Genomic DNA, 23,622 nt, shown 5'->3' with positions numbered 1-23,622 from the left:
GATGCTTTTCTTGATTTCTACCTTCATCGATTTCAGCATCACGAAGAGCTTGGGAATCGTTTTCGTTATCCCTTGCATATTATAGTTCATCATAAAGTTTGAGTAACTTGGTGATAGTGACTAGAGAACTCTGTCAATCACTATCTTATCTGGAAGATTAACTCCCACTTGATTCAAGTGATTGTAGTACTCAGACATTCTGAGCACATGCTCACTAGCTGAGCTATTCTCCTCCATCTTGTAGGCAAAGTGCTTGTCAAAGGTCTCATACCTTTCGACATGGGCATGAGTCTGAAATACTAATTTCAACTCTTGTAACATCTCATATGCTCCGTGGCATTTAAAACGTCTTTGAAGCCCCGATTCTGAGCCATAAAACATGGTGCACTAAACTATCAAGTAGTCATCATATCGAGCTCGCCAAACGTTCATAACGTCTGCATCTGCTCCTGCAATCGGTCTGTCACCTAGCGGTGCATCAAGGACATAATTCTTCTGTGCGGCAATGAGGATAATCCTCGGATCATGGATCCAATCCACATCATTTCTACTAACATCTTTCAACTTAGTTTTTCTCTAGGAACATATCAAAATAAACGAGGAGCTACATCGCGAGCTATTGATCTACAACATAGTTATGCAAATACTATCAGGACTAAGTTCATGATAAATTAAAGTTCAATTAATCATATTACTTAAAAACTCACACTTAGATAGACATCCCTCTAGTCATCTAAATGATCATGTGATCCAAATCAACTAAACCATGTCCGGTCATCACGTGAGATGGAGTAGTTTTCAATGGTGAACATCACTATGTTGATCATATCTACTATATGATTCATGCTCAACCTTTCGGTCTCCAGTGTTCCGAGGCCATATCTGCATATGCTAGGCTCATCAAGTTTAACCCGAGTATTCCGCGTGCGCAAAACTGGCTTGCACTCGTTGTATGTGAACGTAGAGCTTATCACACCCAATCATCACGTGGTGTCTCGACACGATGAACTGTCACAATGGTGCATGCTCAGGGAGAACACTTATACCTTGAAATTTAGTGAGAGATCATCTTATAATGCTACCGCCGAACTAAGCAAAATAAGATGCATAAAGGATAAACATCACATGCAATCAAAATATGTGACATGATATGGCCATGATCATCTTGCGCCTTTGATCTCCATCTCCAAAGTACCGTCATGATCTCTATCGTCACCGGCATGACACCATGATCTCCATAATCTTGATCTTTATCAATGTGTCGTCACATGGTCGTCTCGCCAACTATTGCTTTTGTAACTATTGCTATCACATAGCGATAAAGTAAAGCAATTACATGGCACTTGCATCTTATGCAATAAAGAGACAACCATAAGGCTTCTGCCAGTTGTCAATAACTTCAACAAAACATGATCATCTCATACAACAATTTATATCTCATCACGTCTTGACCATATCACATCACAACATGCCCTGCAAAAACAAGTTAGATGTCCTCTACTTTGTTATTGCAAGTTTTACGTGGCTGCTACAGGCTGAGCAAGAACCGTTCTTACCTACGCATCAAAAACCACAACACGGTATAGTGATTGCTCTTTGATCTTCAGAAAGAACCATGTTCATTGAATTTGATTCAACTAAAGCTGGAGAAACAGACACCCACTAGCCACCTGTGTGCGAAGCACGTCAGTAGAACCAGTCTCGCGTAAGCGTACGCGTAATGTCGGTCTGGTCCGCTTCATCCAACAACGCCGCTGAATCAAGAATCAACTAGTGACGGCAAGCAATATGTATATACCCACGCCCACAACTCCTTTGTGTTCTACTCGTGCATATAACATCTATGCATAAACCTAGCTCGGATGCCACTGTTGGGGAACGCAGTAATTTCAAAAATTTCCTACGCACACGCAAGATCATGGTGATGCATATCAACGAGAGGGAAGAGTATCATCCACGTACCCTCGTAGACCATAAGAGGAAGCGTTATGAGAACGCGGTTGATGTAGTCGAACGTCTTCACGGTCCGACTAATTCAAGTACCGAACGCACGGCACCTCCGAGTTCAGCACACGTTTAGCTCGATGACGTCCCACGAACTCTGATCCAACAGAGCTTCACGGGAGAGTTCCGTCAGCACGACTACGTGATGACGGTGATGATGTTGCTACCGACGCAGGGCTTCGCCTAAGTACCGCTACGATATGATCGAGGTGGATTATGGTGGAGGGGGAACCGCACACGGCTAAGGGATCAATGATCACCTTGTGTGTTCTAGGGTGCCCCCCTCCCCACATATTTAAAGAAGGGAGGGGAGGCCGGCCGGCCTCTCTAGGTGCGTCAAGGGGATGAGGAATCCTCCTCCTAGTAGGAGTAGGATTCCTCTTTTCCTAGTCCTACTAGGAGGGGGAGGAAGGAGAGGGGAGGAGAAGGAAAGAGGGGGCGCAGCCCCTCCCCTAATCCAATTCGGACTAGGCCCATGGGGGCGCGCGGCTAGCCCTCGTGGCTTCTCCTCTTTTTTCCCTAAAGCCCACTAAGACCCATATGTACTCCCGTATTCCCGTAACTCCGCCGGTACTCCGAAAAATACCCGGATCACTTGGAACATTTCTAATGTCCGAATATAGTCATCCAACATATCGATCTTTATGTCTCGACCATTTCGAGACTCCTTGTCATGTTCCCGATCTCATCCGGGACTCCGAACTACCTTCGGTACATCAAAACACATAAACTCGTAATATCGATTGTCACCGAACATTAAGCGTGCGGACCCTACATACGGATTCGAGAACTATGTAGACATGAGCGAGACACATTTCCGGTCAATAACCAATAGCAGAACCTGGATGCTCATATTGGCTCCCACATATTCTATGAAGATCTTTATCGGTCAAATCGCATAACAACATGCGTTGTTCCCTTTGTCATCGGTATGTTACTTGCCCGAGATTCGATCGTCGGTATCTCAATACCTAGTTCAATCTCGTTACCGGAAAGTCTCTTTACTCGTTCCGTAATGCATCATCCCGCAACTAACTCATTAGTCACATTGCTTGCAAGGCTTATAGTGATGTGCATTACCGAGAGGGCCCAGAGATACCTCTCCGATAATCGGAGTGACAAATCCTAATCTCGATCTATGCCAACTCAACAAGTACCATCGGAAACACATGTAGAGCACCTTTATAATCACCCAGTTACGTTGTGATGTTTGGTAGCACATAAAGTGTTCCTCCGGTATTCGGGAGTTGCATAATCTCATAGTCATAGGAACATGTATAAGTCATGAAGAAAGCAATAGCAACAAACTAAACGATCATCATGCTAAGCTAACGAATGGGTTAAGTCAATCACATCATTCTCTAATGATGTGATCCCGTTAATCAAATGACAACTCATGTCTATGGTTAGGAAACATAACCATCATTGATTCAACGAGCTAGTCAAGTAGAGGCAAACTAGTGACACTTTGTTTGTCTATGTATTCACACATGTACTAAGTTTCCAGTTAATACAATTCTAGCATGAATAATAAACATTTATCATGATATAAGGAAATATAAATAACAACTTTATTATTGCCTCTAGGGCAGCCTTCACCGGCAACCCCAGAGTGACAATAGTTGGGACCACTCCCGGTGATGACCGTAGTTTGAGGAGTTCATGTATTCACCGTGTGCTAATGCTTTTTTCCTGTTCTCTATTAAAAGATGTCATGCAAGTTCTTTCCATAAGCACATATGACTATTTACGGAATACATGCCTACATTATATTTATGAACTGGAGCTAGTGCCGTATCACCCTAGGTTATGACTGTCACATGATGAATATCATCCAACAAATTACCGATCCAATGCCTATGAATTTCTATTATATTGTTCTTGCTAAGTTATCACTACTATCGTTACTGTTGCACTTGCTAGAAAATTGTTGCTATCACTATTACTATTGCTATTGCTACTACTATCAAAACTATCATATTGTTGTGCTACTGATCACTTTGATGCAGATAATTAATCTCTGGGTGTGACTGAATTGACAACTCAGTTGCTAATACTTGCAAATATTTTTTGGCTCCCCTTGTGTCGGATCTATAAATTTGGGTTGAATATTCTACCCTCGAAAACTGTTGCAATCCCTTATACTTGTGGGTTATCAAGACCTTTTTCTGGCGCCGTTTCCAGGGAGCATAGCTATATTTGTTGAGTCACTTGAGACTATCATCAATTTATCACTATGAAGAATCTGAAGGATGCTAAGACTAAGATTTATCCCTCTAAGATGAGGGGAGGTAAGGAACTGCCATCCAGATCTGCTTTAGATTCACCTTCTGTTATAAGTAAACTTGCAACACCACCGCATGCTATCCATCCTAATATGTCGCAAGTTATTGATGATGCTACTTCTGCTATGAATGATACTTATGATGATGCTAGTACCAAGCTTGATAATAATGATGTGCCACTTAGTGATTTTCTTGATGAACAAATTGCTAGAGTAAGACAACATGATGTTGTTGAGTCTGATGATGAGCTTGAAACTGAAAATCTTGAAACACCTACTAGAACTAGCCCTCCTAGATATGAATTGCCTAAGGTGCCGGAAGGCTATGTTATGAATGAAGAGACAACTAGAGACATTCTTGCTTGTAAGGATAGAGATGATCTGGAGAAATTATTATGCAAGTACAAAGAAAAATCTCTGAATGCTAGAATGCAATATGATCCTAAGTTTGCTACTTCACCTATCTTTATTGATGATAAGGATTATGAATTCTCTGTTGACCCAGAGTTAATTACTCTGGCTGAATCTGATCCTTTCCATGGTTATGAAACTGAAACTATTGTGGCACATCTTACTAAGTTGAATGACATAGCCACCATTTTTACTCATGATGAGAAAACTCGATATTACTATATTCTCAAATTATTTCCATTCTCATTAAAGGGTGATGCTAAGGCTTGGTACAATACTCTTGCTCCTGGTTGTGTGTGTAGTCCCCAGGATATGATTTATTACTTCTCTGAAAAATATTTCCCTGCTCATAAGAAACAAGCTGCCTTGCAGGAAATATTTAACTTTGTGCAAATTAAAGAAGAGAGTCCCCCACAAGGTTGTGGGAGGCTTTGCCAATTAATCAATGCTATATTTGATCATCCTCTTAAGAAAAAATGAAATACTTGATATCTTCTATAATGGACTAACCGATGCTTCTAGGGATTTCCTAGATAGTTGTGCTAGTTGTGTTTTCAGGGAACGAACTGTTGGGCAAGCTGAAGAATTATTGAATAACATACTGAAAAATTATGATGATTGGATTCTTCCTGAATCACCACTTAAACCCGCTCCGAAGAAGAGGGGTATATTATATCTCAGTCCTGAAGATATGCAAAAGTCAAAGAAATCTATGAAGGAAAAAGGTATTAAAGTTGAGGATGTCAAAATTTTACCTCCTATTGAAGAAATACATGGGCTTAATACACCACCACTGCCTAAGGTGGTAGAGGTAAATTCTCCAATGAAGTTCAATGATAATGACAATCCTCACAATATGCACCCTAGCCAATGCCTTTATGGGTTTGAAAACTACATTAGAAAACAAGATCACTTCAATGCAAATGTTATGAAACAATTGAAATAGAATTCTGATATGATTGCTCGCTTGAGTGACTTGTTATTTAGAATCTCAAATGATGTTAGAGGTGTTGTAAAGCATCCTTCTATGGTTCAAGCCCAGTTAGAACAAGTTGCTAGATCTCAAAGGGAGTTGCTAGATGAAATGAATAACAATATACATGACTTTGCTATTAGAGTTGCAACTAGAGGAGGTAAGATGACTCAGGAACCACTTTATCATGAGGGACACCCAAAAAGAATTGAATAGGATTCACAAAGGAACAATACCACTGCACCTAGTCCTTTTAAAAAGAAGAAGAAGAAAAAGAAAAATGATAGAACTTTGCATGCTTCTAGTGAACCTGAAATAGAAAAACCTCTTGATAATTACAAAGATGTTTCTATTTCTGATGCTGAAACTCAACCTGGTAGTGAACACTCACCTTCTGATAATGAAAAATATAATGATGAGGTTCATGAAGATAGTCAACCAAATAATGAAGAACCAAACAATGATGTTGAGATAGAACCTCCAGTTGATCTTGATAACTCACCACCTAAAAATAAAAGGTATGATAAAAGAGACTTTGTTGCTAGAAAACACGGTAAAGAAAGAGAATCGTGGGTTCAAAAACCTATGCCCTTTACACCTAAGTCAACTAAAAAGAACGACAATGAAGAATTTGAACGCTTTGCTGAAATGTTGAGGCCAGTCCTTTTGCGTACTCGCTTGACTGGTATCCTTAAAATGCCTCCTTATGCAAAGTATATGAAAGACATCATTACCAATAAAAGAAAAATATCGGAAGTTGAAATCTCCACCATGCTTGCTAATTATACTTTTGAGGATGGAGTACCTAAAAAACTTGAAGATCCGGGAATACCAACTATACCTTGCTCTATCAAAAAGAATTATGTGAAAACATCTTTATGTGATTTGGGAGCTGGTGTTAGTGTTATGCCTTTCTCTTTATATAAAAGACTTGATTTGAATAAACTCACACCTACTGAAATATCTTTGCAAATGGCTGACAAATCTACTGCCATACCTATTGGTATTTGTGAGGATGTGCCCGTTGTTGTTGCTAATGTTACTATTTTGACTGACTTTGTTTACTTGAGATGCCCGAGGACGACAACATGTTGATTATCCTTGGTAGACCCTTCTTGAATACTGCAGGGGTTGTTATTGATTGCAATAAAAGCAAGGCCACCTTTCATATCAATGGTAATGAGCATACGGTGCACTTTCCGAAGAAACAATTCCAAGTGAATGGTATTAATGTTATTGAAAAATCTCCGACAATCACTATTGGAAGTTTTCAACTACCTCTAACAGATGTCAAAAAGAAATATGAAATGCTTATTGTTGGGGACATTCATATCCCCGTTGAGGTAACTTACTGATTTACGAAAGTTCTTCGGTTTCATGCTAATCAAAAGTGGTTGTTAATAAGACTTGATCAACCTTATTAATGGATCATTTTTGAGAGGTGTGAAGTTGATGAATTTAGTAAGCACTACTTTCTGTCCCTACCTTTTATTTTCTGTTTTTACTAGTTAAATAAAATAAAATGTCATGTTTTGTCTGTTTTCTGATTTTCCCGTGCAATAAAAAATGACCCAAAATAAAAGTTCTCAGAATGCCCTGAAAATTTAATATGAATTTTTTTCAAATATTTAAGAATTTCTGGTGCAAATAATATCAGAGGGAGGTGCACCAGGTGGGCACAAACCACCTGGGCATGCCAGGACCCCCAGGCGCGCCCTAGTGGGTTGTGGTCCCCACGTGGCCCCCCTCACTTATCTCTTTACACCACATCATCACCTACCTCCAGAAAAAATTCACCATTGCTCTCTCTCTCCGATGTTCTTGCTCTCAAACCCGTGGATTTCGATCTCTTTGCTCGAAGCTCCATTTTCGAAACTGTTTCAGGAGATTGTTGCTTGGTATGTGACTCCTCCATTTGTCCAATTAGTTTTTGTTTTAGTGGTTTATATTTTGAACAATTAGCTACTCTTGGTGCTGCAGTAGATGAGCTTGCATGTTGAATTCTTATATTTCTAAGTAGTTTGACTGCTTGCTATGGCCTCTATGTATCCCTATGAGTAGTTGCTATGAATCTTGTAAAGTTTTGTTGAGAAAATTTTGTGGACTAAAAAATTCAGAATTTTTGTTCATAGGAAAAACATGAATATCTTTAGGAAGTTTGGTTCCAAGAAGAACTCCAAGGGAGTTATTGGGGAGTCGTCTGACAGTGATCTCCATAACCGGAGGTTGGCGGAAGTACAGTCGTGCGAATGGTCGCATATCCCATTCATGGAAGAGGCTGGAATCCTACAAGAGTTTACACAATATGATGCTAATGCTGGCCTCACCGACTTCATCGCAACTGCATGTGAGCAGTATCATCTCCTCACAAACACCTTTGTTCAAAGTTTTAATTTCCTTCCTAGGAATAATCCTCCTGAGGTGCAATTCAATTTATATGTTGAACCCCATCAGATACCTCTTACCGAATTTTGTGAAATATGCTTGCTTCCTGCTGGTGGTGGTTTGGCAGAGCCTAGGCCGGTAGAGTTTGAGGCCTTTTATCGTACCTTGACAGTGGGAGATGAGAGAGAGGTGTCGGCTATCACTGCCGATGGCTTGCATTTTCCGGTTGTTCATTATTTTGATCTTTTCATTGCAAGATGCTTGCTTGCTAGAGAGAAGGTGGGTGCACTCAGTTCACGAGACCTTGATGTTTTATGTCGTGCACTAGAGGGCGACAACACTTATAGCTTGGGAGCTAATGTGGCACGTCGCCTCCATATTAATAAGTCCAAGGATAAAATACATGGTGGTATCTTTGCTACTCGTTTGGCGGCACGCTTTAATGTTGAGATATGCCTTCATTATTATCCTCTACCCAAGGTCTACATAGATCGTGTGGTCACGGATCACCATCATTTTATTGCACGAGATTACCCTAACATTCCTATTCTATATAACCTGGTCTTCAGAATTAACACTCGTGATATTATTCCATTGCCTGCTCCTGCTTTGTTTGATCCTATTGCCAGGGGCGGATACATGATTATGCCTGCAGATATCATCGCCTACCGGAACAACCAGGCTGCCGCGGAGGAGGAGCCTCAGTAGTAGGATCCGTGAGCTACCACGCCGACTAATATCCAGGCTTCTGATCGACTACCAAGTTAGGCCAAAAGCCTAAGCTTGGAGGAGTACGTGTTTCCACTGACTTTATATTCATGTCCACTTGTTCCATTTGTCGGTGTCTCCACTTTTTCATTGTATCATCCATACTTAATTTTATTTTCTTGCTTTCTTCTTGTGTGTTTGAAAAACCTTAGAACAACCAAAAAATAGTTGTAGTTAGTTTACTTTCTATGCATGCTTACTTGTAGTACTAAAAGGAAAACCAAAAATATTCCCTTGTTCTTCTTTTGCTTGTTGGGAGCTTTCCCGTGTGAATATTTTTTCTCGTTTTTGCTTTCCCCTTTTATTTGCTTGTTCAAGAAAACCAAAAACTCTAAAAATATTTCAGTGTGTTTTTCTGAGTTTCTTTTCCTTTTTATTTCAGTCGTACCGAGGAGAAGACCACGATGAAAATGCTAAGTGGCTCTCATATGCATAATACCTAACAAAGAGCCCATTGTACCTTGTCTTCTCCTATTGAATAAAATGTTTGCAGATTATAGCTTCGTCCATGACACTCTTGCACTATTATTATTTTCACATTGTTCGGTCGTGCAAGTGAAAGGCAATAATGACGATATTCGATGAACTAGTCGTGGCAGAGAGAAACTGGTATGAACTCGACTTGTTTTGTTTTTATAAATATGTTTAACCTAGTATCCATGCTTCAGCCCATTACGATTAAACACGTTTGCAATGACAATTAGAGATTATAGTTTCTCATGCCATGCATAAGTAGCTAGGAGTGGATAATTATTTATCTTGAATATCAACATTGCGTTAAAATGATTGTGATATACTATGATGATATGGTATCCTCCTCTAAATGTTCAAGTGGCTTGACTTGGCACATGAGCATGCATGTAGCTGAATCAAAACCAACATAGCCTCTATGATATATTGATATTTATGTTCATATCCTACTCATGCTAGTGTCCAATGTTACTTATGCATAATGCATGGTCATGACCGTTGTTGCTCTCTAGTTGGTTGCTTCTCAACCTAATTGCTAGCCTTCGCCTGCACTAAGTGGGAATTCTGATTGTACATCAAAAACCTTGAACCCAAGTTATTCCAGATGAGTCCACCATACCTACCTATATGTGGTATTACCCTGTCGTCCTAAGTAAATTTGCATGTGCCACCTCTAAAAAACTTTAAATAAATGGTCTTTTTGTGTGCCTAGATCGTTCATCGAATGACAGGAGGTGGTCAGTATCTTCCATGCTAAGCGGGTTATTCTCAGGTTGAGTTTTTATTCACTCACCATCTCACGAGAAAAGGGCGGTAATAGGGATTCCCAGTCCCGAACTCAAAATCCAAATAGTTAAACAAAACTCCCTTGGGACTGTTGTTGGTATGGACAGCACCCATTGTTTCAGACAAGCCGTGAAGTGTGATTGTTGGTGGAGGAGGATTAAACTTCTACTTTTATCGCTTGGGAACCGCCACTAGCATGCTTAGCATGGAAGATATTGATAACTGATGGTCGTGAAGTAAACAAGAAGGGTGCATGTCTCAAAATATCATTTACATCTGTTTTAAAAACTTGAGCTCTGGCACCTCTGCAAATCACTGCTTCCCTCTGCGAAGGGACTATCTATTTACTTTTATGTTGTGTCATCACCTTCTAGAATAAGTGTCAGAACCTGAGAGCACTGCTGTCATGCTGATGCATTGTGTATAGCTAATGTTGGGTGCATCATGACTGGATCTTTTCTACCATGAATTAAATTGTTTAGTCGATGCTTCAACTTCGGAGGTGGTCTGCATTTATGTTTTGCGGTCTCGAAAAGCGCTAGCGAGATACCACTATTGTCATATTATATCATAGTTGTTTTGATAACGTGTTGTTGTTTGAGATATCTTATTATTGCTCGCTAGCTGATTATGTTATTGGTATGAGTTAATATAATTTTTAAGAGTTATTGTCGGCATGGTTAGTTATAATAGTGGTTGAAAAGCTGGGTGCTGTTTAAGCTTATTTATGCAAACAAGAGCAAAAAAGTTCATAAAAGTTTTTCTTTTTCACTTTCAGTTTATCAACTGAATTGCTTGAGGACAAGCAAAGGTTTAACCTTGGGGGAGTTGATACGTCTCCAACGTATCTACTTTTCCTAACACTTTTCCTCTTTTTTTGGACTCTAATTTGCATGATTTGAATGAAACTAACCCCGGACTGACGCTATTTTCAGCAGAATTATCATGGTGTTGTTTTTGTGTAGAAATAAAAGTTCTCGTAATGGAACGAAACTTTGCGAGGAATTTTTATATCAATAAAGAGAATTTCTGGAGTCAAGAGCTACCTGAGAGGGGCACCTGGGTGGGCACAACCCACTAGGGCATGCCTCCCCCCATGCGCGCCCAGGTGGGTTGTCCCTACCTGGTGGCCCCACAGACTCTGAAACCGACACTATAAAATTCCATATTTCTAAAAAAAATCAGGGAGAAACAATTATCATGATCCACGAGACGGAGCCGCCGTCGCCTCTTGTTCTTCATCCGGAGGCCAGATCTGGAGTCCGTTTGGGGCTCCGAAGAGGGGGACCTTCGTTCTTCATCATCACAAACCCTTCTCCATCGCCAATTCCATGATGCTCCCCACCAGGAGTGAGTAATTCCTTTGTAGGCTCGCTGGTCGATGAGGAGTTGGATGAGATTCATCATGTTAATCTACTTAGTTTTGTTAGGGCTTGATCCCTAGTATCCACTATGTTCTAAGATTGATATTGCTATGACTTTGTCATGCTTAATGCTTGTCACTTTGGGCTCGGGTGCCATGATTTCAGATATGAACCGTTTATGTTATCGCCATTATATCCATGTTCTAGATCCGATCTTGCAAGTTATAGTCACATGCTACATGTTATGATCCGGCAACCCCGGTGTGACAATAGTCGGGACCACTCACGATGATGACTGTAGTTTGAGGAGTTCATGTATTCACCATGTGCTAATGCTTTGTTCCGGTTCTCTATTAAAAGAAGGCCTTAATATCCCTTAGTTTCCAATTGGACCCTGCTGCCACGAGGGGTAGGACAAAAGATGTCATGCAAGTTCTTTTAATAAAGCACGTATGACTATTTACGGAATACATGCCTACATTATATTTATGAACTGGAGCTAGTGCCGTATCACCCTAGGTTATGACTGTCACATGATGAATATCATCCAACAAATTACCTATCAAATGCCTACGAATTTCTATTATATTGTTCTTGCTAAGTTATCACTGCTATCGTTACTGTTGTATTTTCTACAAAATTGCTGCTATCACTGCTACCGTTGCTATTGCTATTGCTACTACTATCAAAACTATCATATTACTGTGCTACTGATCACTTTGATGCAGATAAGTAATCTCCAGGTGTGACTGGATTTACAACTCAATTATTAATACTTGCAAATATTCTCTGACTCCCCTTGTGTCGAATCTATAAATTTGGGTTGAATATTCTACCCTTGAAAATTATTGCGATCTCCTATACTTGTGGGTTATCAACCTTCAAGTTGCTGACTCCAATCATGCTCAAGGTCATCGTCTTGAACGACGAATGCATTGAAGTGGTGACCAAGTGCGAGAGGCACGACAATGCCTTCGCCGTGAACGTCTAGGACAGCTCTCCGTTGCTCTAGCTGGTTTCGTATCTATGATGACATACTGCTTTGCTTGCAAACTGCTATGTTTAAGTGTGATACTATGTTTAAAACTGCTTGTTATGGTTTAGAATTGTATTAATATGCTATCTGTTGTGTGTCATTGGATTGTTCTACACGCCCTTGTGTGCTAATAACCTCACCACCACGTCAAAGAGGTTACCAGCTGATCCTTCGAAATAATATGGCATAGCCCAGTGGTTGGGGGCGCATGATTGTAAACCTAACGACCAGAGTTCGATCCACGTCGGGGACGAATTTCTGGAATTCTCATGAGGGATGCTTCTTCTATATCAATAAAACCGTGGGTGCTACTGCCCATGGAGTTTCATTTCGAGTGATTCAATGGACTAGATCCATCAATACTACTAGAAAAAATCAGTAGTATATTTTGTTCAAGAGGTAAAACTAAAAGACTTATACAAAATCAATACCATAACTCTACACGTATTGCGAAATCTGTGTGTTTTTTTCTTTTGCTCTGACGAGACTGCAGGACCGGTTCGCCCGAATACTTTCCGACGGACATGAGATGCAACAGAGCGACGATTGTAGATAGTCGATGGATCCTTGCCGGACGGTCTTTTTGGCTGAGGAAATTACCATGTATGTACAATACATTAATTGATCATTTTATGATACACAAGTACGTACGCATCAGCCGATTGTTTTCCGGCGATCAAGCCGGCGGCCGCGGCCGCTGCACACAAGTGACGCAGGCACAAGCAGACTTCGAGCTCCCACTTGGAGGTCACGGAAGCTAGCTCTGATCGACTGTTGGACATGCGATTGTTGATGACCGGCGATGGCAACTGTACGAGGCCGCACGAGGATGGTCACGGCTAGCAATTTTTACAAATTAGGAAAGAAATTTTTTTAACAAAACTACCCCGCTAATTGACGGCTGAGATGATTCAATACTACTCGCTTTCGGAGGTAGTACGATCTAATACTACTCCCTATCGAACCGCTGCAATGCGCCCCGGCTCAAGTCCGGAGTCCACATAGCGACCGCTATGCTCACGTACAAATAGGTGCGCTCGTGCCCCCAAGGAAGAAACGTACTGTGTACTACTCACGACCTAAAGCATGGCCGCGGAGCAGCAACACTCTCCTGCCCTTGCCCTTCCCGGCGGCCGCTACCCCGACGATCTGCTCAGCCTCGAGCTCCCCTCAGATCCCGGTCCCACGCCCCAGCGTCCCCATGATACACGCGAGGAGGAGGAGGAAGAAGAGGGGGAGCCTCTCGACATTAGCATACGTGACTACCTGCTGGGCAGTGAGTATTACCGCCTAGCGTCTCTATATTTTTCCAACTAATCTTTGTGCAACAGCTGATCAATTCTTTGTGCAACTGCGCGTGCAGCTTCAGAGCCACCTGTCATCCGCTGGGAAGAGTTCGACATCGATGATCCCGAGTACACAAGCGAGGACGACGAGCATGCACTGGCGACGGACGACGAGGAGACGAATTGCCCAGGTAGAGCACGCTGCTCACTCACGCTCTGCCCAAAATAACTACCGAGGTTGATTCTACAGTCTGCACTGGCTTGATTCTTCAGGGAAGAACTTCCCCAGGAAAGAAGCAAGGCGAGTGGACGCAGCGTGGATGGAGGCATACACCAAAGGGAACATTGAATACCAGAGGATGTGTAATGAGATTCTAGCGAGTGGAGATGAGAATGCCCTTCTCCCCGCTTGTCCTCTCAAAGTGTTCCCTGAGGCGTCAGGCCTGTGCATCAGGAGGGATCACTGCCACCACCGTGAATACAAAACCCATGTTACTTCCAGCAGTAAGCTACTGTACTTGATGCCTCTCATTCTTAGCTAGCCTGGTAAATAATCTGTTACTATGTTTCAAAATAAGTGTTGCAGATTTCGTGCAAAGTTGTACTAAATCAACGACACTTTATTTTGGGACGGAGGGAGTATGTACATAGCAACTTATTTTTTGCCATCTCTGTATGTGCAGCTAAATCAACTCTTGGGTATCGTGATCCGGGGAAGATGATACAGATCTTTGGACTGAAAGTAACTTGCTCTGAGCCCTATCCGGCTAGTGTCTATGGAGTAGTTGCTATCCGGGATGACTTGGAGCCACTACGGAATCCTGTCTTTAACCGTCCCTGCAGAGACGACGCTCTCGTGATTGACCAGGTACGTAATTCATCAAAGCTAGACTTCTTTCTATGCTCGTGGTGTTATTATACCTGTGTGGACTTCAGTTATCCCTTCCGTCGTCAGAATGCTACTTTTGGCTGATAAAAGGGTCACTGGGTCTCGAGTCTTAACTAATAAATAATCCCAGTATGTTGTGCTGTTGCCCCTTTCATTATCTTCTTGAGCGCCTGCCAGCTAATCACGTTGCATGTTGTTAAGCATTCTATGATTACATCAACATGCCGTCAGATGTCTGACTGTGATTCTAAAACCAACAGATGCAAAGCTCTACAGAAACATGCAAAAATAGTCATCTTAACATGCTATTAAATCCCAAGAAGTTGATATGATTGTATCATCAGTAACATACAAAACTGGCCATCCTATATTAATCATATTAATGTTTGTAAGGCTTATTTTACTGACTAGAAATAAAACAAACAGCACGGTATGTTGGGATGTTCATGACATTCTCGGTCTTCCTGATATTTGTGAATGTTTACCGTGAATGCTGAGGTGGTTGACTTGATATACGAATGAGTGGGGAAAGAGTGAAAAATGCATGAATGACATACATTTGGAATGAAACGAAACAATATATGTGCTCTGTACTTAGAAACAATGCTGAACTTTAATTTAAACATGATCATGCATGTCTTATTGAGTTTATTATTCTATCGATACGTACTCCTGATGTATGTAAAAATGGATTAATCTATCTCTTTGTGTTCTGACATCCACTAATGTTGCTTAATTGCAGGATTCCCTTGCATTGCCTCTTTGTAGCCCTTGTCGTGGAATGTACATATGGGAGAAGGCATTACTAGAAGTCGATCTTTGGGAAAAGTGCGAAGGAGATGGATCATCCGACAAGCGATTACTTCTTGCGTATGCTGAGATTGAGGGGCAGTATGATTTAGATTTGATGATAGATGGGCAGATAACAGGCGACCGTTGCAGCCTGGTCATGGACTACCTGTTGCTTGCAGGGAGTGTGGAGGTTGTGATACAGGTCTTTGCAAAGGTTGAGCACCCTCACCATCTGCGATTCGCCGCATACATCGGTGGCTTTGCTCGTGAGATTGTGCTGTTTGATGGCGAGTTCTCTGGTGACGAGAAGCTGCTCCAGCATGTCGTCGCGGTGAAGGCCAAGGGGAAACTGGATGTTTGCTTGGAACTGGAGGAATCGCTGTTTTGGTGGACTTTTGAGCAAAGAGCTGTTGGAGCTGTTAGGTCTCCTGACGATTCGGTGTTGAAGTATGGCCAATTCGATGTGAGGGTGCTTTTTGCTCCCAAGGACTTCACTGTGGTTGGCTGAAACCTGAAGGGTAGTGACGAAGACGCCCCATTCTGTAATATCCATGATTTATCTGGTTGGAATTTGAATTTCCTTTGCAAGCCCTCATTTGGCAGAACAGCAGACGTTTGAGGTCTTAATCTGTGGTTTAAATTTGTTTAGCTGCAAAGAAGAAGTTCGAGGCCTGACATGTGTGGTCTCTAAATAATATTAAAGCTGCGTGCAAACTGTTAGGGAGATGGTGGTTGGTGGTATGTTTTGACCTCTGATATTTTAGCTGAGTGGTTGTTTGAATAGCGAGTTTTAGCCCTTTTTTAGTAAAATTCAGTTTTAATTATTTCTTTATGAATACTCTGTTTATCTTTACTATTTACTACTCAATCCATTCCTAAATACAAGTCTTTTTAGAGATTCTAATATATACTACATACGGAGAAAGACTTATATTTAGGAACAGGAGTATTGAAGTCTGCGATTCTGAGTACATTAGGGTCGTTCTCTCATTCTGGTCTGAAAAAGATAAAACTGAAAGATCAAGAAATAGTCTCACGCTCCATCTCCCCTAAACCCCTTGCTCAGCCACCCTTCTCCCTTCCACTCTCCCCTCCAAGGCGAATTGTTCAAGGTTACTCTGCCTCATGGGATTGGGATCCTTGCCGCCTATGTTCGATCTGTTGTTGGTCCTTGTTTGGTTTAAAATATTGCGAGATTCAGCATTAGCAAAACGTCTTTACCAGGGGCAGAAGAAGAATGATTTTAAGGGGCATCAATTCGGTTAAGTCCTAATTAGGGATAGCGTTCGAGCAAGTTGAAAATTCTCAGAATCCATTCACTTCACCCTTTATTTCTTTTGCACGGATATGACACGTTCTATTCGAGTATTAGGCTTGAGCAAGCTTTTTGTCGACATCCCGAAACAACAGGTGAAAATCGGTCGGTGCCGCCGGATCTTATTCTTCTGGCAAGGAACCGATTTATAGCTCAACGTTGATTGCAGATCTCAAAAATCGGTCGGTGCCGCCGGATCTTATTCTTCTGGCAAGGAACCGATTTATAGCTCAACGTTGATTGCAGATCTCACCAAATCATAGCACCGATTTATAGCTCAACGTTGATTGCAGATCTCACCAAATCATAGCACGTACGGATTTTAATTACATAAATTGTAGAACAACCGTATCTCGTATAGTTAGGATGCCGATGAGCGAGAACAAAAACTAGCAAAGCACGCTGCAAACAAACTCAAGCGTATCAACAAAGTTACAATAAACAATTAACAAACGCCGAGGTTTAAGCCCATATTAAACCTCGGCAAGATGCAGATACATAAGGCCGCTGCTGAAACTAGAGTCCGTACAATAGGGGGCAAAAGGAAAACGAAAAAATCTGGTGGTGTACAGCGTTCCATCCTTCTACCATGAACAGGAGCGCAGCCTCATCAGGGAAGGACATGCTCTGATTTCTGCGGCAAAAATCAGAATATTAACATATGCCCATCAATGCATCAACTATGAACACCATCTGACTTGCCCACACACACAAAAAAAATGATCTCAGCGAGTCAATCCAGGACTACGCATACTTTTTGTTCTACCGCTGTTAAAAAGAGAGAAATGGTACCTGCAACCCTACATGGCAGCCGACGATAGTTTACTTCTCAGCATGTCGGCGCTTGTGTCTCCTATTGCCATTGTTTCCGTTACCATTAAGAGGCGATCTCTTCTGCTTCTTCGTGCTGTGTCAACAAGAGGTTTCAAGGCAATTATGCTATCAGTTCACGCAAGGTCGCAGCGTTGATAATTAGAATTATATTGGCTAACGAAAGTAAAACAAACTACCAGAAGGTATCTACTAGAAGCCTGTACATAATAAACACAGGTAGAGCCAGCAAAGCAGAAGCCTGTAAAAGAAAATATGGGATGTTTGTCAGATAGATGGCCATCGAGGTTGCTGTTTCTGACTATTTCCCAAGAGTGCTTACCAGGAACCAAACCAACTCCTTAGTCACAAGTGATTTTGTTATTTCATGTTGGTGCAAGTAATCTGAAATGGTTGCTTGAGCCTACAAGATGAAAAGATTTTGAGATTTTTCTCACATGTAAACTACTTTTAGAAGTCAACATTGGCAAAGTTCATAGTGAGAACCTTCTTGGCTAGTACAGATTTATTAGGTGCAGATATTAGCTGACTCGTAGGACTTCATATGAAAAAGGGCCACAATCAATTTGAAAATATTGCAACAGAAGTTATAGATGAAAAATAGAAGGGGAGAAAATATTACTCCCTCCTTCCCATATTGTAAGGCGTATTAGTTTTAGCACAAAAATTAATGCACAAGTTATCGTTAGTAAAACCATCATAGCAGGCAGCATACATGTTTGCTTTTGATCTTGCTAGATCAAATCACCAGGATCACAACGTACACGTACGTGCTAAGCTAGCACACACGCAAGCAGCTGGATGGATTATCCTACCACACGTACGTGCAACTCCTGCATGTAGAGCTGCTTGGACTAGCAACGACTTGATCGATTCAACTTCAGCTCTTCGGCGGAACTAGCGAACGAAACAACAGATGGAGAGACTTTCGGTGATAGCTACAGGCTCCTGTCGAGCCTGTTAACTTTTCTCTTTATTGATCTTTTTTCGTTGTTATACAAAAGCTACCCTGCCGGTGCTTTATATACACGTTCATACATGGACTAGATATCCGACTAGGACTAGATATCCAACTAGGACTATTCTAATCTAATCCTATACGGACACAACAAGGTTAATCTCTACAATACATGGCTCAAAAGAAAAAAGAGTGAGGCATGCATGATCTCTTGTGACCATCTCCAGGAAATTAGAGATCCTCTAATAACTACTCCAAACAGGAAATCGACTGCATGTGCCTTGCATATTGGGATTGCATGCAAAAGCTAATACGCCTAACAAAATGGTAAGGAGGGAGTATAATCATGGTCCAGCAAGTTTATTCACTCTTGATTCACAACTTGCGTTTGCTTCAGCACACATGCTGGGCCCTGACACTCACAAAAGAGAAAATGGTTTTATGTATAAAACATTTCCACCATCGCATCCGACTTCAACCCCTATCTATTTTAGGGCCTCTGTGGCCTCCTGGATATCTATCCCCAATGGCTACTAGACAATTCTTGATTGTAACCAACTTCAAGTACATTTGCTATCGTTTCGAACCTACCAATATTAAATTGGAATGTGCTGATTTGACTTGGACACTGCTCCATTGCTAGCTGGAACACACCCATGACATGAGTTAACACTAAAAGGCCACCTTAGCATCTCCCAGGCATGCTGTCACCACTTTGAATCCTCCAACCAACCAAGCCAAGACGGTGGCTCACCCTCAAGGTCATTGTCCTTCACGAATGGCGAGCAACTGAGGACACATCCAACTGGTGAACACACAGCTACCCCAAGAAGTTGCAGCTAGAGAGTAGACACAAGGCTATGCAAACTGACAGTTGCACAAGGTTGAATTCTGCTTTTTGTATTTTTGTATGTGATTCAGACACTTAGTAGACTGTCAAGGAAAGCATGCAACCATGAGGTCCATGGGCCAATTAATGTGTGACTGGCAGCTACCAGGTAGGGCACAGAAGAAACGAGTGGACCTAACTGAAAACTTTGAAGATCAGATATCAGAGATTCATAAGTAGACACTGACGGCCATGCCGTCTGAGCGTGCCCTTTCTTAGGTGTCATGTTCCATGAAGGCCTTGTGGCTGTGTTGTAATCTAGGTTTTCACCTGGTTTCCCTCTAATTAACCGGGCAATTCTCTTCCAATTAATGAAAATGATGAATATTTGCTTCGTTTAAAAAAAGGTTAGTAAATGCTGACATTGGACAAAAGCTGATGCATACAATGTGAATTATCATGATGAGGAAGATAGTCACAAACCTGTCGATGGTATGTGGTTGCAGACTCGAGAAATGTTCCATACACATGAACTGCTCTTTTAGTGTAAGGCTTAAGAGTACTCCTAACTTTCTCAACATGTGGCTTCGTGACCTCAGCAACTTGATCAATGTAAGGTTTAGAGATCTTCTTAGCTTCCTAAATCAACAATAAGCAAACTATACATCAATAATTGCATATAACAAACTACCGTAATAATAGTAATTACCATAACCAACCAACAGTACCTGGAAGTAGGGATCAGAAACTTCTTTAAATTTTACAAAGTGGGGTGTAATAGCATCCCTGGATGCTTCATAAACTTCCACTGATTTTGCTGACGCCTTCTCCACGTAAGGTTCTGCGTTTTTCTTTAGCACAGCCAGTTTCTCCTTAACAGGAACCAATTTCTTCAAACGCAAGAACATATTTTGTCAATACAAGATAAAGAAACACTTGAGGAGTAAAATGCATTGATCCAATGGCATTACCAGCTTCGCGGTCTCGATATGTGGTTCAGCCCATTTCTTTGCGTGTGCTGATTTTTCTGATGCCTGAAGCAATTTGATAAGAAACGTATAAATGATGACTTCATTCATGCACTACACCTTGAAATTTGAAGTTAAAAAGAACCTAAGAGGTACCTTCTGCAAAAAGATGTCCATGGCAGGTTTTCCATGCTCATTCCAGTGACCTGAGACCACCTCCTACACAAAATGATGATGGAACTGATGAGGTGAGCAAAAAACAGATGACGGAGGTGCATATTTTGTGGTTCCATCTTACCAAATATTGGGCAGAATGTGTCACCAACCAAGGTGGCAGCCATGCTCCATGTACCTAAGAAAAAGGACAAACCATCATACATTCGTTTCTAGTGCACACAATCAGAAGAGATGTCATCTAATTTTAGAATCATCTCCAGAGGATACCTTTATAGGTATTAGAATTGTGATACATACAATTCCTACTTAGTGTAGAAAAATTGTAACTACAAGTTAACCTCAGAAATTCCACCACACCGATGAAATACCACAACAAATAATGCCAAGGTGCATTCTCAAGGCATGTAGCTAATGTGCAAGTTAAGATATGCTGAAAGTTCTCCTTGTTGAGAACTGACAATAAAACGACCGAATTGCCACAAAGCAATAACTTCGTAGATCAGCAGAAATTATCATTTTGGTTAAAAATGTTACAACAAGCTGCAATGATGGGACATATGATTACCTCTGTCAGCTGTTTTGCCTTCGTTGTTGCTTCTAATTGCAGCCTCATCAATTCCTCCTGGAGATGAGAAAGAACAGATATGGAACATAGATAAACCACAGAACCAACATAGGGCAGTGCAGTAACAGTTAGAAAGCATATTGCAAACCTCAGCAACTTTAAGAGCACGCTCCGTTTTCTGGATCATACGCTTTTGCTCGCCACTTGCCTTTTGAAGCTAGCAAGGATAAATTCAGAAATAAGAATAACTTGATCAAAATCTAGCATGTTTGTTCAGTTCAATGGTACTTATCACGCAGGCCTTGGATAGCTTTATAGAAACTAAACTTTGTTCAGTTCTATGGTTATTCGACACACAGGCTTTCAATAGCTTTGGACATTAAATGTAGACTTTCAACCTTTGAGGTATTATGTTCAGTAATCATTTGGTGAACTATTATTTAATTTTCAGTAGTAGTAGACTTCATTCAACAATTATTTACATTGCCATGAGCTCATAAGTAAAGAAGAGAATGAGAAAATACAGTGCTAAGAAAGAAAAAAACAGTGTTAGATGTTATCCTAAACCTACTGTATGAATGACGGATTTATGTTATATGGTCCTAACAAATGGAAATGGTCCAATGGTAAAAAAGAGAAGGACTACACTTACTGACTCAAGCTTCGAGTTCAAATCTTGCACCTTCTTCTCAGCCTTGTTAGCTCTAGCTTCAAGTGTTGTTCTCTGGCTACTTTGTGCTTCGATCTCTTTATTGAGCTTCTCAATCTAGAATAGCAAAGATGAGAAACCACAAGCTCATAATCGACAATTTCAACTGTTATTTAGCTTCCATCCTCCATACCTGCTCCTCAAGCTCAACAACCCGAGCAATGGCCTTGCCTGCCTGCTCCTCAGCAGCCACAGAACCTTTTTTCTGCATAAGGAAAAAACATTTTTAAGGCCACAGAGTAATGTTTAAGATACTGTCACGAAATAATGCTTAAGAGTTGAGAGGCATCTCCGTATATCTATTATAATGCATACCTGGAGAGATGTGATCTCGCTCTGCAGAGTAGCAATCTTCTGTGACTTCTCCCCAATGTCCTTCTCCAGCTTCGCTATGCCATCATCCTTGCTCTTCAGGTCCTGGGATCTCTGTGCGATGTCCGACTCTGCAGGAAAAACAATCAGACTCCTCACTTAGATGAGGTCATGAGGGTATCTGGAAGGATCATGGTGTGCAATTCATATTGCGCAATTAGTAACTGCCAACTGCCATGGCTTTTGGTGAAATTAGCTAACTTGGCACGCCAAGCTTATGCAAGTTATTTTGCTCTTGGTGCAGACAAAATATATATAGCCTCCAACAGACATAATTGAACTCCTAGTGTTACTTGGCCTCTTATTTCAAGCAAAGTACGTCCATTTTTCAAGTAAATTCCAGGCCAATAAAAAATTCACAATTTTACCTCGGCAACCAAAAAAAAGCACGAGCGCACGATTATCGTACATATGTAACCAGCCACTGCAGCCAAATAATCCTCCCCAAAAGGTAACTTGTACACAGTAGAATATCATTTCATAATTAAAGGGAAAACCACAGGCTTTTGCCAAGCCGGAAACCATGCGGATTTGGTCGGGGTTACTCTCAACTCCCAATCATGCATCGTACGACAGAGTTAACCTAGCTCAGAGCACGAATCCAGTCGTCCCCGCCGGCCGGCCGGCCAGCCCCGACCCAATCCCCTCACCCGCCCACATAGAAATACTGATGGTCCGATTCAGACGGTGGCCGGGGCGAGGAGGGCAGTGAACTGACCTAAGACGGAGATCTTCTCCCTGAGCTGCGCCAGCTCCGCCCGGAGCGCGGCCGCCTCGGCGGCCTCCTTGACGCCCGCCGCGATCTCCCCGGGCCCCGCCAGGTCCACCGCCGCCTGCTCATCCGCGGCCACCGCGGCGGCGGCGATCACCAGCGCCACGGCCAGGAGGAGGAACCGCCCCGAGATCCCCATGTCGCCGAACCCAGAATCCTTCGGTTCTATCGAAAGCCCGCGACCGCGACCGCCAGCGCCAGGGATGGGGGAGAGAACCGAGTTGTGTGTGTAGTTGTAGAGGAGGCAGTAGCGGCGGGCGGCGTAGGGGGGGTGGGGGGTGCACGGCTCGTGCCCGTTCGTGCCCCGCGTGTCGTGTCGTGGCGGAACGCGGAACTTTCCTTTCCATTTCTCTTTTTCCCGGGCAGGCACGTGACGTGGCACGTGGAGGCTGGGAGGACGGGATGGGACGGGATGAATCCAAGATGCGGGGGTTCAGGACGTGGCTGGGTCGCTGCGCTGTGGGGGCCCGGCGGGCCGTGCCGTCCATCTCCGGTGGATGTTGGATGCCGTCCGGGACAGGTGGGTGGCTCGTGGGCGTGCCCGTATCGGCCACGGCTCGCACGCAGGTTTCGTTGGAACGGCGTCGACTGAATGGTCCTATTTTTATCGTTTTGTATATTTTTATTACAAAAGCGCAGACGCTCACTATGAAGACGCTCACGTACATCCTATGATT

The 23,622-nt window shown here is 42.1% G+C and overlaps 2 protein-coding genes across 3 annotated transcripts; one reads left to right on the top strand and one right to left on the bottom strand.

Moving 5' to 3' along the window:
- Nucleotides 1-13,553: 13,553 nt before the first annotated feature.
- On the top strand, nucleotides 13,554-16,212 carry LOC123152060 (uncharacterized). Its single transcript, XM_044571669.1, has 5 exons — nucleotides 13,554-13,758; nucleotides 13,846-13,959; nucleotides 14,042-14,272; nucleotides 14,452-14,636; nucleotides 15,400-16,212. Exons 1-5 carry the CDS (start codon nucleotides 13,569-13,571, stop codon nucleotides 15,955-15,957), a joined length of 1,278 nt encoding a protein of 425 aa, XP_044427604.1. The 5' UTR covers nucleotides 13,554-13,568; the 3' UTR covers nucleotides 15,958-16,212.
- Nucleotides 16,213-17,178: 966 nt separating this feature from the next.
- Nucleotides 17,179-23,240, bottom strand: LOC123151491 (uncharacterized). 2 transcript variants are annotated; one of them, XM_044571185.1, is made up of 15 exons: nucleotides 22,892-23,240; nucleotides 22,117-22,244; nucleotides 21,935-22,006; nucleotides 21,745-21,858; nucleotides 21,241-21,309; nucleotides 21,093-21,149; nucleotides 20,649-20,702; nucleotides 20,507-20,569; nucleotides 20,354-20,416; nucleotides 20,111-20,272; nucleotides 19,866-20,021; nucleotides 17,918-17,998; nucleotides 17,775-17,836; nucleotides 17,557-17,671; nucleotides 17,179-17,398 (listed from the first exon to the last, which is right to left on the bottom strand). In XM_044571185.1, exons 1-14 carry the CDS (start codon nucleotides 23,082-23,084, stop codon nucleotides 17,587-17,589), a joined length of 1,359 nt encoding a protein of 452 aa, XP_044427120.1. In that variant the 5' UTR covers nucleotides 23,085-23,240; the 3' UTR covers nucleotides 17,179-17,398; nucleotides 17,557-17,586. The 2 variants fall into 2 exon arrangements, 1 of the variants encoding a protein (XP_044427120.1); XR_006475680.1 differs by lacking the exons at nucleotides 17,775-17,836; nucleotides 17,918-17,998.
- Nucleotides 23,241-23,622: the final 382 nt, after the last annotated feature.

This window comes from Triticum aestivum, chromosome 7A (genome assembly GCF_018294505.1).
Source record: "Triticum aestivum cultivar Chinese Spring chromosome 7A, IWGSC CS RefSeq v2.1, whole genome shotgun sequence".
Lineage (NCBI taxonomy): Eukaryota > Viridiplantae > Streptophyta > Magnoliopsida > Poales > Poaceae > Triticum > Triticum aestivum.
This window is presented reverse-complemented; position numbering and strand designations above follow the sequence as displayed.

Coding starts and splice junctions, on each gene's coding strand:
- LOC123151491 (XM_044571185.1), bottom strand. CDS start 23,084: ATGGGGATCTCGGGGCGGTTCCTCCTCCTGGCCGTGGCGCTGGTGATC. Junction 22,245..22,891: donor GGAGAAGATCTCCGTCTTAG/GTCAGTTCACTG, acceptor TTTTTCCTGCAG/AGTCGGACATCGCACAGAGA. Junction 22,007..22,116: donor GCGAGATCACATCTCTCCAG/GTATGCATTATA, acceptor TTCCTTATGCAG/AAAAAAGGTTCTGTGGCTGC.
- LOC123152060 (XM_044571669.1), top strand. CDS start 13,569: ATGGCCGCGGAGCAGCAACACTCTCCTGCCCTTGCCCTTCCCGGCGGC. Junction 13,759..13,845: donor ACGTGACTACCTGCTGGGCA/GTGAGTATTACC, acceptor CTGCGCGTGCAG/CTTCAGAGCCACCTGTCATC. Junction 14,273..14,451: donor AACCCATGTTACTTCCAGCA/GTAAGCTACTGT, acceptor CTGTATGTGCAG/CTAAATCAACTCTTGGGTAT.